At 35.9% G+C, this 14,293-nt stretch overlaps 1 protein-coding gene and 1 long non-coding RNA gene across 2 annotated transcripts in view; one reads left to right on the top strand and one right to left on the bottom strand.

Moving 5' to 3' along the window:
* LOC109540402 (mRNA (2'-O-methyladenosine-N(6)-)-methyltransferase) overlaps positions 1-12,526 on the bottom strand; it is a gene marked incomplete at its 3' end in the record, with an annotated part of 19,885 nt that extends 7,359 nt beyond the window's left edge. The window contains 5 exon segments of the mRNA XM_019908764.2: positions 10,930-11,065; positions 11,125-11,257; positions 11,312-11,433; positions 11,487-11,640; positions 11,886-12,526. Of these exon segments, the coding sequence (XP_019764323.2) occupies positions 10,930-11,065; positions 11,125-11,257; positions 11,312-11,433; positions 11,487-11,640; positions 11,886-12,243 (903 nt within the window).
* LOC125503009 lies at positions 43-3,074 on the top strand. The gene is made up of 2 exons (XR_007280649.1): positions 43-663; positions 2,711-3,074. It is a non-coding gene; the product is annotated as an uncharacterized LOC125503009 (long non-coding RNA).
* Positions 12,527-14,293: the final 1,767 nt, after the last annotated feature.

Below are 14,293 nucleotides of genomic sequence, written 5' to 3'. Positions count from 1 at the left end.
AGTTAGTTTGTTCCTGTTCCGTAGTTAAAGTTGTACCGAGTGGAATAAAAGTTGGAAGCTGAAGAAAGAGTTTGATACTCGGCCATCCACGGTACAGAATGTATTTGCATTTAGGAGTCTCTTAGTAATGATTCTACATAATAACGTAATTATTAGCAGGTTTCTTTACTTTCGACGAAAATGTCTTGGTAACCTCAAACTTGATATGAACGGATAGCAGGTTTCGTATTAGTAACTGTGTTAAAACCTGTTATTTGTACTTAAATGGTATAGAATAATGGTTGGGCTCCTGAATATAAAAATTAGAATGATCGTGAAAATGTTCGTTTTCTCGGTTTCGAATAGATCCATCCACACGAAATCGATGGATAAATTTGGTATGGTTAGTAAATCTTGTATTGTTACCTATATAATCTTATATTGTTATTAGTAAACCGTTTGTTATACTTGAAAATTATTTATAGGAGAACTCTATAGATCCTGGTCCTGGTGCCTTTGTATGCAGTTGTAATTTTCTTGATGGGAATAATTAAAATGATCCTATACAGCTCTTGTCCTTACTACAGTACCTTGTCGCAAAATAGTTAAAATATCGGAGTCCCAAAAAATTAGCAGCCACATAACTGCCGGAGCAGAAACACCAAGTGGCCATTTAAGCACAAGGTAACTAGAAATTCCTGTAATTTATATATAATCGACATGCATAGACATACAGGGTGGTTTTTTAGTGCGATAGAGTCAATTATTTCCGTTGGTCTTGAACTCTCGAAAAATAGTTTCATATAAAAGTTGTTGACGCACAAAATGTGCACATTTTAAAAATATCTCATATGATACAGAGTGTCTCAGAAAAGCGAGGCAAGATTAAAGTGTATTTTTTTAAATGGAACTACCCATTTTTCACTAGCTCATTTAATGCAGCTTCAAACGCTGCATATGCACCGTAAATTATTTTTTGCTTACTTGCTACGTTGGCAGATTATCGCCATTTTAGTAAAATTCTGCTTAAAAACATGATATCTAAAAACTAATTGTAGAAGCAAAAAAAGCAGTTCAAGATGCAAAAAAATACGTCTTTCCAATCACCACAGATCCGTTAAGAATTCTAATAAACCAAAATATTATAACATTGCACAGGGTGTTAACAATGTGGCCTTCAATGTAAAACTTTTTATGGCAATATAACTTTTGTTTTTCAAATGGAAGTACCTGTATATTTGTTGTATATGTATTGTGTTTCTTACTTGCTACGTTGGTAGATTATCGCCATTTTAGTAAAATTCTGCTTAAAGACATGGTTATCTAAAAATTAATTGTAGAAGATCCGTTAAGAATTCTAATAAACCAAAATATTATAACATTGCACGGGATGTTAACAATGTGGACTTCAATGTAAAACTTTTTATCGTATATGTATATTAATACGTAATTTGATAGACAATTTACAAAGTTGCAAATTTGCATTTACACTTTAAGCTGTGAAATTAACGGTTTGCAAATTATAATTTATTTTATTGAAAAATTTCAAAAAGTTGATACATTTTGTAAGGTGGCTATGGAATTCATTAAATAAGTGTCAAAATTTGATGTTACTTGACATAATCAATGAAGAAAAGTGCAACGTCTTATAAAATGCATGAAATTTCATAGCAAAAAATGCAATAAAACTGCATACTTCTATAAAAATAAAAATACAAAATTATAACTACAGTGATATTTTAAAATAAATGTTCAATATGATTTCCGTTAACATTTAACCAACTATTAATATCTACGTTTTTGAAATGAATCGCTAACGCAGTTCAAAACAATATTATTAATGCTTCGAAAAACAGTTGTAAATCGTTCCTTTATGTCATTTTTTGTAGTTGGAGTTATTTTATAAATTTCGTTTTTGACGTAAGCCCATAAAAATAAATCCATTTTTGTCAAATCGGGTGAACGAGGTGGCCACTGAACAGGCCCACCTCTGCCTCTCAGGAAATTAATTATTTAGGTGCTCATGAATTTGATCTGTATGGTGAACTGGAGCTCCATCATGTAAATATCACATTCTATCCTTGATACAATTAGGTAAATGAGCAATTAAACGTGGGAATTCAAATTTTGACACTTATTTATTGACTTGCATAGCCACCTTACAAAATGTAGCAACTTTTTGAAATTTTTTAATAAAATAAATTATAATTTGAAAACGGTTGATTTCACAGCTTAAAGTGTAAATGCAAATTTATAACTTTGTAAATTGTCTATCAAATGACGTATTAATATACATATACGATAAAAAGTTTTACATTGAAGTCCACATTGTTAACACCCCGTGCAATGTTATAATATTTTGGTTTATTAGAATTCTTAACGGATCTTCTACAATTAATTTTTAGATAACCATGTCTTTAAGCAGAATTTTACTAAAATGGCGATAATCTACCAATGTAGCAAGTAAGAAAAAAATAATTTACGGTGCATATGCAGCGTTTCAAGCTGAATTCCATCAGCTAATGAAAAATGGGTAGTTCTATTTAAAAAAATAAACTTTAATCTTGCCTCGCTTTTCTGAGACACTCTGTATCATATGAGATATTTTTAAAATGTGCACACTTTTTGCGTCAACAACTTTTATATGAAACTATTTTTCGAGAGTTCAAGACCAACGGAAATAATGGACTCTATCGCACTAAAAAATCACCCTGTATATTTAATTTTACAGACCTGAAACTGAGCCACAACCTTAGACTTCGACTGAAGGTATTCCTGAAACATTTATGTCTACCGCACGGATTGATGCTGAAAATGATTTGTGAATGTGAAAAGTGTGAATGGGACTTAACAATTTATCTGAACGTTTTTCAATTGAAAGTAGAGAATGAAATGACATCTTAGTATTTATGTATTTTCCTACTTATGCAATATGTATATGTTTGTTTGCAATACTCAAAGATATCAGTAGTGTGTTATTATGACTGGAAAGTTGAAAAACGTAGTAAGCAAAATCAGTTACTCATAACTCTCATGAAACTTTAGCTGTTAGTTTTAATGTTTCGCAGTCAAAAATATACAGAATTACAGTAATACACATTAATTTCTTTTTTCATACTGGCTCTCACATCTTTAAGTCAAGCAGGAGAGACTTCGGTAGCGAACACGAGCTCAGTGACAATGCCTCTCTCTTAAGAGTTTTCACCCCTCTTTAACTATGCACAGTATTCTTTAAAGCAATCCGCTACTGCAGAAAATCGTACGACGTCACCTGCAGACACTTAGAATGTTAATATAACATTAGAATCGTGGAACTAACAGGTCGGGATGTGTTTTTGATCGACAAATTGTCTGCAAAGCATGTACACATTATAAAACATAACCTGCATGTTGAAAAATATTTAATTTAAGAAAAAGTAAGAACGATGTATCAAATGTTGTTAACAAAATAGTTGCGAACGATAGCGGTACATCTTTTTTTCTAATATTAATGCTGAGAACCTGCAGGTTTCTAGAAAAATACAGAATGGAACTATGTCTAATGCTAATAAGATACGACAATTCGTTTGTGTGGATACAGTCCTTCGGCGCGCGCATCGTCTGACGTCAGACTAATGGGGCGTATTCTAGAGACACGCTCTTGGATCGCCATGATTTCGCCAACTTTTAAACGCGCGATTGACGCGTCGTTCCCAAACCGAGCGAACAAGACCGAAAGTGTAAAGGCACCTCAAGCGTGAGACGAAATATCAGAAGAAAAAACACTTGCGATCATCGCCAAAAATTTCGGCAAGCGTCTGCAGGTCTGTGTGTCGGCTGAAGGTGGCCATTTCGAATAGTGTTTTAGTGTATTTTGTAGGTTTTCGAATGTGTATAATTTTGATGTTTAATAAAAAAGTTATCATTAAAACCAGTTGTCTCCGAACTTTTGTGTCACCCTGTTTATTATCGAATTATACAATTAAGGTATCGTGTGAAAATTCTTCGTAATCCCACCGGATGCTTAAATCATACAGATTATTTATGCTGATTTATTATTTTTGTGAATAAAGATTGCGAATAAATGTATATGTAAACATGTGATAGATTAAGTCAAACTGCAAACTATTTAACACAGGCGAAGCGAAATTTGCAACTAAAGCCCGGCACTCAAGTACAATACCGTCGGGCCGATTTTGTTGGTCTAACGAAATCGGTGAAATTTGAACGTGTGTTTCGGCGATCCAACCAACTTTGTTGCAGGTTTGCAGACAAACCAGTCAGTCTGCTGCAATACAGCAAATTTGGTTGGATTGAGGATTGAATTTCAGGAGTATATGTCAGAGGTCCTCTCGAACTCCAAATATTAAAAAATATTTGAAATTATGAAAAAGGGCGTGAGTCACGAGACGCCCCACAAAAGTGACAACTTCAAATGATATTTACAGAACCCATAAAATTTTGAACTCGTTTAACGCAATAATAATGTGATAATTTCAATATTCTTATTAGTCAAATTTGTTTTTATGCATCAGGAATAGGTAATCAGTAATTGGAATTCCTTTTGAATGTAAAATACAATTTTGGAATTTAATAACTGGAATACAATTTAAAACTGGAATAACTCGAAAATTTAAATAAATTTTACAAATCCAATCCAAGCCATTTGCGTAGCACTGCGCCAACTCGTAAACATTCACTGAGTTACCTAAACCTATTTTTAATAATTGACTGGCCTATTAAAACAAAAAACTGTTGTTTCGGAAATATTCTGCAACTTTTAAAGTTATCTTGCGCGCAAACACAAACCATATCGCTCATTTCTTTAGGCGAAAAATTTAAAAGTGAAGTATTTAAAAATATCGAATTAACTATTGAAAATTTTCGTTCAAAAATATTTAACAAAATAGCAATAGCAATTTAATGTAAAAATTGTTTGGGAAACTTTAAACTTTGGCAACACTACGAACATCGAACGGACAAGTTCTAACCTTTCACCTATAACCTAACTATTCGATTTCGAATTTTTATTTTCCGTTAGCAGATATAACCTCACCACAGTGGCAGATATTTTTTTCTTAACCGTCGGCACCAGTCCTGGCTGATTGGGCTTGCGCGTCCCGCTGCCATGTTGCCGCTATGTACATATTTGGTTTTCAACCACCTGGCCTTGCTCGAATAGCGACGCCTAACCTCAGAGAAAGTCGTGTGGCGGACTGTATGCGCCAATTCAAGCAAGCGCAATCAGCCAGGACTGGTGCGGACGGTTAAGAAAAAAATATCTGCGTTCCGTTAACCAATAGTGATATGGAAGTGGTAAGAAAAAGAATGAGTTTTTTCTGGTATTCGGAGACATTGAACCAGCCGCCGAATACGTTCCGTCTGAAACCTAAAATTGATAAGGCAATTTCTGCCCTCAATATTCTCAAAATTAAAAATAGCTCTTCGGTTTGCAACAACAGGTGGATCAAAGATGTGTAAACGTAAGCCTCTTATTAAATCGTGATCCTCATCTCCCTGGTCATACGGGCGCAGAAAGGCGGCTTCAATATTTTCTTCCAGCTTAGCCACTTTTCGTTTATTAACAATACACACTTAAACTATCTTTGAATCTTTTCCAAACAAAACGGGATAAGAAAACAATAAAGTGAGGTTTATTTCATTAAGTTTATTAAGAGTGCGACAAACGCGGTATCAAAACTAAAAAACGCACTTAACGTTATTTGCCTGAACACCTTCACACTATCAGAATAACGTTTAGCGTTTAAGGAAAACGCAATTTTAATGGGCCTAAAAACTCTCAATTGCATTTTAAAGCTTCGTTATCTCTATCGAACTATGTGATTCATTTTTTCGATTCATTGGTCTGGCTAAAATCGGAAACTTATAGTTTGTCATTATCGCATTCTCAAATCATTAACCAAATCAATTAGCTATGTTTCGGTCCAACTAGAACACATTCATCGTCATTTTCTGATTTTTGGAAAGCATTTCAGTTGATCAGAACCAAAATTTACCGATTACATGGAGTTAAATGATTTTTTCCATGCCACTTTACCGAATCGATTTGACATGGAGTTGAATCGGATTTGTCTCAAAACTAATTGGTGTCAATTTCAACCAATTCTAATGTCATTTGACACTCATTCAATTTTTAAAATTTTCCCTTCATAAGGGCCTGTACAGAATTTTTTATGATGAAATACAATTTACTATAAACTTTTCCAAAAAATATGTTAATTTTTTATTGTTTGTATCATTACAATTTTTTTTTCAACAAAAAACCAATTTTTGCTTAAATTGAATAAAAGTGAAAATTTTATTTATTTAAAATTTGAATTCGTTCATTGCAATGGATATAAAATAAATAAACAAAACACTGTTATCGAACAACTCAAATGAATTACATTTCAAATTAACTTATTAACTACTGCATATACTCTCCTGACTGTTTCAATTCCAAATCAAAATTAATTAATACAAAATGTATGCCAAGGCTTAAAGCAGCAATGATGGTGGAAAAATACACCGAAACGTATTTTAATTGATAAATAGAGACAATAAATGACTGAAACCCAGGAATTAATTTTGACTTATTAACTAATTAAAACTATCAAATAATTCGCTAGCTTTAGGCCGGTCGTCCCTTGGACGCGGTTTCGTGCGAACTGCGTTTGTCCGAAATCGTGCGGAAAAGACCGAATGATCCAATGTCATTGCAACGTACTAGAGAGCTCGTCCACTAGATCCAAAATAATTCGTGCGAATTCGGACGAATCACTGCGATGTGCGAACTATCCGCAGCAAATCGGATTTGTTCGCAAGTTCGCACTGTTTCTGACCGAAAAGCGGAGATTTCGTTGTTGCACACCGACGAGAAATTGATGCTGAAAAACTAATAAATCTTGTAAATGAAACTTTTGTAGGACTGTTTGATAACTTGTTTATTATTAATTTTACGAAAAAAATTTTATCTGTAAAAAGTTCTGCTTGGCCCAAAACCTAAAATTCAACCATAATATATATTTTTTCAGTCGCATCGACTTATATAAAAAAATATGAATTTTTTCAAGAATAAAGTACATCTATTTTTGATTTACTTGTAACAATTAGTTCCGTTCCGTACGAAACCTAAGACCTAAGTCAATTCTCACAACAAACAAAATTTCGAATCAACTGCCTGTTCATTTGCATTGCTATTGTAGACAAAAATAGAATAAAAGAAGTAGCAGGAAAATGCGATTGAGACGGTATTGTTTATAATCTACGAAAGCAAAAATTTATGCGGACATGGCATAATAAGACGTCAAATTTATTTGAACCCTATCTATTGTATTTAAAGTAATCATTTATTTCAAGAATTTATGTGTTATACAATTCTTGAAAAAATACAATTTAATTTCTTCTCTGAAGTTATAAGCTGAACTAAACCCTCTATTTTCACCCAGGGATCCAAATCGGACCGTTCTCGAATGAGTTCGTTCAGATATTTGTTCCGTACAAACTATTTGCTGCTCTTCCTCTCTACCAATTATAATGTGTTGCAAGAGGCATATCCTTTTAAGCTAATCCACAGATTAAGAATCTACTTCAATTGATTTTTCCAGCTATATGCTATTTATAAATCCGAATGCACATTCAACAGCCTGCCTTGCTCGAGACAAACGCTCATTAAACATTATTTCAGCAAGCCAAGTTTGGATGATAATGGAAAAGGTCTCAATAAATACGTTTTAAGTGGATAAGCTTCATCTCAGCAACTCAATAGATTTTTATTTTTAACTTTGATCGTCTTCTGCCAAGATAACTGTTTTCCAAAAGAAAATAATTTATTACTGTTAACACTTGTATAATTACTCTGGATAGACGTGTCTATTTGATACTTTGATACCCAAACTACACATGACTGATCAGATCGTACAAAAAAAAAACTTCCAGTGGACGATATCCACATATGCGAAATGTGACGAAATAGATCGTCCGATTTCGGACGAACGCAGTTCGCTCGAAACCGCATCCAAAGGACGACCGGCCTTAATTCGATGGTTTCCATCGCTGAAAACATCGCTCTCGAATAATACGAATGAATTACATTTATTGAATAATTCGATGGTTTTTATTCGATAGTTCCCATCACTACTAACCAACCGTATTTACGGTTTTCGAAAACTGCAAATATCTCAATAACCAGAAGAGCTTAACTGAATCTAATCAGTCCATTTGGTCTCTTTTGAGCAAAGCGTACAGATGTTTGAATTTTTTCCGCTTAAGTGGTTCTTTCCCAATTTCACCGTGAAATCAAGTTGATCCTGACCTGATAGAGGCAAACTCAAGTCAATTCCGCAGGTCCGGGTGGCTAAAATTATAACTACACGTTAACTAGTAACTTGACACTTGGTTGGTTGACATTGGTGTTTACATCTGATTGTGATTTGTTTTGCTCTAATCAACTTTTGCAAGCTTTTCATTTTTGTTTATTTTTTCATTCAGTTCATTCATTCATTCACATACATTTTTGATATAATTGCAACACTCAATTTTCAATTGTTTGCCAACTCCAATAGATAGACAGGTCTGGCAAGTCTCAACTGTCACTCGTCAACGAGTAATTTGTCGTTTCGCAGCGCCCCCATCGGCAGTTTAACTTGCGATGCTATTCTATCGATGGTGGCGCTGCAAAACGTCAAATTACTCGTTGTCGAGTGACAGTTGAGACTTGTTGATTTATTGGAGTTGACGACATTTATAACATAAAACAATAATTACACACTTTTCGCTCTGTTTCCATTTCTTAAAAAGCTTGCAAAAGTTTATTAGAACAAAACGAAACAAATCACAATAAGATGTAAACACCAATGTCAACAAATCAAGTGTCAAATTACTACTTGCAGTTATAATTTTAGCCACCAGGGGGCGCCTAGACTTTTCAACTCGCGAATAGGATATAAGCCTGCCTCAACCCCAGATAAAAAAATAAGAAATTTGGCTGTGTGGCTGTGTAGCCACTGTGTTGACCCACTTTAGCAGTCAATAAATCGGGGAGACGTGTAGTGTAATCGGCATTAGACATTGTTAGTTCTGGTCACACTAGTAAGACGGTAAAATTGCTTTTCGACGCGTGCGAGCGAATTTTCGAAATATTTTTCGCAACTACGCGAAAATGTCAATGAGAGTAGAGTTAATCAGCCCTGTGCTATATCACTTACGTTAACTTTAACGTGCATGTTATCCGTCAAACACGTTATGTGACTGGTGTGTTGTATCAGTCAAACCGTTATATTATAACAGGCGGACCCTATCGACGAACGTTATATTTAGAAATAGCGCTTCAGAATAACAGTATCAAATCACATGCCGCTTTCGAACTTAACGTGCGGCCTCGAAGTTAACCTCGCAGGAATAAATAAAACAATTGTGTTTAATCAGAGCGTAGTTTTGTGTTTTAACTATAATTTGTTTTTAATTTAAAACAAAATTATGTTTTTGCCTTATTCTCTTTTGGTGGTCTTATAAGGTTAGCTTGATTAGAACAGAAGGAAGCGGGTGTGTACACACTGAAGAAAATCAAACCAAAGGGAATGCAAACTATAATACAAGTTTGCATCCCTTTTGATCGGATTTATTAGAACAATTGGTAACTGGTCTTGGGTCTTGAAAATAAACTTTATTTTCCTCCACAAACTTGAGTACATTTTCTAGTTGTTTTTTTGCCTCTTCTGTGGATGCTTCATTGAAAACGTTTGAGACATAGGTCAAGAACAGTAACGAACGAAATTGAAAGTGAATGCAAATCATAGACAAAGACAAGTATAGTAGTAGGTGGGCCAAATGGGCAAAATGTGCATGTGGGGCATGTTTTCGAAGCTTCGATGTTAACTCTATCTAACTAATAAACTATGCTTACAAAGTCATCTCACTTTATGCATCCAACATGTTTTTCCCTTTTCAACTCTTTGTTGGTTAACTCGGAGATAGAGCACACATCGGTTGTGTTGCTGCGTTATCGAAAATGTTAGAGCCGTTTCACACGGGCCACTCTGCTGCGCTTCCCAATGGCGCTGCTGAGAAGCGCGTTTTGAAGGTACATTGATTTTCATGGAGCCATTCACACGAGCGTGACCAAGGCCGGACGACCGATTTAGTCGCGCTTCTGTGGCGTTCAGTAGTTGACTACCACCGAGAAGCGCTACAAGAAGAGGCACCACTATGCGATTACATTGGTTCAAATGCTGGCGTTCACACGAGCCACTTCAGTCTGCTTCAGGGTAACGTGAGATTCTCAGCAGTGCCACCGAGAAGCGCTGCAGAGTGGCTGGTACAATGTTAACGTGCGCTTATCAGCAGCGTCACTGAGAAGCGCTGCAGAGTGGCCCCTGTGAAAAGGCTCTAACAGTTCAGGATAACATTTTCGATAACGCAGCAACACAACCGAGGTGTGCTCTATCTCCGAGTTAACGTATACGTTCCCGACCCAGTTTAGCATTTATGCTATTTTTATATTCAACACAGGGGTGATTATTTACTTATCTTCTGTTTTGGTTTCTCCAAAAAATATTTCCGTGTTTTCTAAACAATAACGTTATCAACATATCGACGTCTTCAACATATCACTCTTGTCAAAATATGTAAAACCAATTTCTAAAAAAGCTAGAAATCACTAATAATAGCGATTAAATCGTCGCAAAAACCAGAAACTTAAGGCATTAGTTTCCAACATAAAACAACATTGTTATCCAACATAAAAAATGCTTTTTAAACAGTGGATTGCTCGAGGGTGATCCAAAACAAAATAAAGCATTAAAAACTGTTTGGTAATGAGGTTAATTGAATGTCTGAATCACCATTTTCATCTTGAAAAACGTCGTCGTTCCAGGCGAATTTAGCCAAGTTCATATAACAGTCATAAAATACCATTTCATTTGAAACACCCTGTATAGATACTCATTTGCATGAAAAGTAAACGATTCTTGCCTGAAAGTCGTCATAAGTCGCCCCAACTGTTTTTCTCAACCATTGAAAGGTTTCGTCCACGTTCCACTTAACCACTTTTCGACTTTCTGCTTCCGCGTTTCTCGATTCCATGATAGTCTTCGCCGCTTCAGCCCACCTATAGACATGGAAAATTTAGTTTGAGCTGATCTGCAACTAATTAATCAAGCGTTGTACCTAGACAGCTGTTTCCGAGCATCGCCAGTAAATTTGGGCCGTACCAGTTTGATCGGGATGTCGTTCATGATTTCCTTGTACATGGAAAGAGATATCTCTGGATAGCAGCTGCTGGATAATAGCGGGTCGTATCCTACATTTCAGGAATGTGAGAATGGCCGATTTAGCAAATGTAAATCTCAACTACCTGTATCAATTACTTTTCTTTCCATGAGCCATCTGTTGAAAGAGTCTTTCGGTGCGTCAATCGCCTCCCTCGAATGGCACAGCTCCTGGTAGCATTGTCTTAGCTTGGCCAGCATTGCACATCTGAAAACAGTTTCAAGTCTCACTTTCGGCCAGTTAGGAAAATCAACACCCACCTGTAAGCCTCCACTTCGGGATGTGAATGCATGTAAATGCAAGGTGGTCTTTCAAAAATTATCACATTAGTGCTTATTTCTAGGTCCCACGGTCCAGCAAGGATGAATTTCTTTGCTTGGGGACCTTGCAGGTCTTCTGAGGCTCGCCTCTTACCTGCGTAAGCCAACTTTTTAGTTCACCCAATCACTACAGGAATCTACGTGCCTCAATAGGTTTCAGATAAGGAAACAAAAGGCTAAACTTAACTTTTCAGCCAGCTTCAGGCTTTGCCGCCAGTGGGGACTTAATGTTAAAGTTACTAAGGAATTATCTAGGGAGAATAACAATAAATAATTTTCGTAGGCTTTAGAGCATACTGAAACCCCTTGTCGGTAACTGGAAATACCGCCTAAACTTACCTAAAGGTAAAGGTGTCTGCGGTGCAGGTTGGGGAGTTTGAGGGGGAGTCACTGCAATTCCTAAAGGGTCTGAGAGGGAGTCAAACTGGGGTTTGACAACTGGGGGCATTTCCCACAAACTCTCCCCAGTCACTTTGTTCCAAAAATACGGGCGACTCTCCCTTTTGGACCAAAATTTCTTCCATCCCTGTTGCACCAGTTCGAAAGGAAGTTCACACTCGAAGCCTTGATTGATGGGGGTCCCCTGTGGGGTTAGAGGGATATGTGGATGGGGTGAAGCCACTTGGAGACTGTTCCCTTCCAGCGGCGGCCACACGGGGCGCTCCTCAATCGGTTTTATGTCCGCTTCCTCGTTCATAATTACAATGCAGATTATTCACTTAATTGCGAATGATTTACCACGAATTCCATGTTGAGTATTCAAGGAGGATTAGCGCAATTGTCTCACATGTGTAGAACTGATGATAAACACTGAGAAATAGGAAAAAACACAACTTGAAAAACACGCTCTTCGTTTTAGTCATGAAACGCGAAAAAAACCATCATGCACTTCCACTTGTGACGCCATTTGCTGACTGAGAAATTTAAGAATTTCTAAACCAAGCCGGAATGAAATGCCACAGCGCCCTCTACGTTGTCAAATCAATGTCAAAACCAGTTTCAAATTTTTATTTCCAGGAAAATTGAGTTATTATTAATACATGTGCATAATTCGTTGTGTTTGCTGTAAGTACAAAGAAACATATAGATTTATTTTCATTGTTGTCCTCTTGTGGTGGACCAATATTACGTGTTTATGATCGAATGATTCTCGTGCATGTGGCAACGCAGCAGAGGGCTGACATGAAAGTAAATTAATAAAAGAGCCATGAGGCGGATGAGCAACCTGGCGGTCATTATACCTACACTTAACGAGTGACATTGGGTGTATTAGCTTTGTGTACGTTGGGTATTTTTATTTATTTTGCACAAATTACATTGTTCTAGTAAGCTTTCAAACAAATGGAAAGTATTCGGGAGTTCAATTACCGATGAGGGCGCTGCGAAACCTAAACATTACTCGCCATTGTGAACTTGGCAAAAATCACGAATAGAATGGTAATAACTTCATGACATTCCATGTTTTAGCCTTTGTTTTCAAGTCTGTAACATAAAAGAATACTTGCACACTTTTCAATACGTTTCTCTTTGTTTAAAGGCTGGCAAAAGCTGCGTAGAGCTCAACAAAATAAGTCACAATGACATCTAATCAAAATTAAAGTCAAGTTTTACTAGTTAAAGTGTGCTTATAATTTAGCCGCTAGTGGGCGCTTGGACTCTTACACTCGCAAACGTAATTTTAAAATTTTTTTGAATTATTCTGAACTGCATACAGCTACAAAGTTATAGAGCCATCAGTAAAATGGCTTTTTTTCTATTTGCCTTGAATTTCAGCTGCTGCATTTGTTGATTTTCGAATAAACGATTAAGGGCACTTGCAGACGGAAGACTTTTGTCGTTCGACAATTTAGAAGAAAGTTGAAAATTGGACAATGTGCCGAAATAATTGGGGGCAAGCAGCCTAAAATATTTTCTAGATGGCCACACTTCCGGTCATACCGGAAGTAGAAATCAACTTGCTTATTTTAAATGGAACACCCTATATATTATTACATTTTGGAAGTTTACTCCAAATTCTAAATATATTTCATGTATAATATCCTATACCTAAGTCTAACATTGTTTTACTAGCAGAATTAGGTATTTAAGTGATAGTGCCATTGACAAATTGACATAGACGTTGTACAAAGAGACATTCAAAGCGTACAGACAATGATTTAAAGAAGGAAAGGTGCAGAAGAGTGTTGAAAACTAGATGACCTTCTTTTCCTCTGCTTTTTTTAATTACGTCATTGTGTACGCTTTTTAATCTCTGTACAGACAGTATATAAAAATTTTACTAAACACTCACTTATTATTTATATTAAATATTCGTTACCTTTCTTAGATTCTCAAGAAAAAGTCTTCATGAACAGCTACTCCAAAATGTCTAATAATTGTCCTCATTTTTCTTTTCCATTTGAGACCATCAACAAATTGTGGAAACTGTTGGAGCACATAAATTGGCAATGAATTTAAAAACTCACTAACCAAGACTATTTCGTAAATTTAATGCAATTTAATCAAATCCGCTCCTTCAATTTGTTTTACCAAAATTCTTGATGGCTCTAAATATAAGTTTTCAAACTGCGCGCCATCGACCGGGGCCAGAGCTGTCAACATCTTCGCATATAACACCTAGGCTACCGCTAGACGCGACGTTTCCTGGAGTGTTGCCATTGCTGGATGGTTTATGTCGATGAGCATTATCATTGAGATAAATCCGTAATTACGCAATAATAGCGTAAACTAAACAATTAAAAAGTCTT

This window comes from Dendroctonus ponderosae, unplaced genomic scaffold (genome assembly GCF_020466585.1).
Source record: "Dendroctonus ponderosae isolate FM_Combo_2020 unplaced genomic scaffold, Dpon_F_20191213v2 Dpon_F_20191213_11, whole genome shotgun sequence".
Taxonomy (NCBI): domain Eukaryota; kingdom Metazoa; phylum Arthropoda; class Insecta; order Coleoptera; family Curculionidae; genus Dendroctonus; species Dendroctonus ponderosae.
This window is presented reverse-complemented; position numbering and strand designations above follow the sequence as displayed.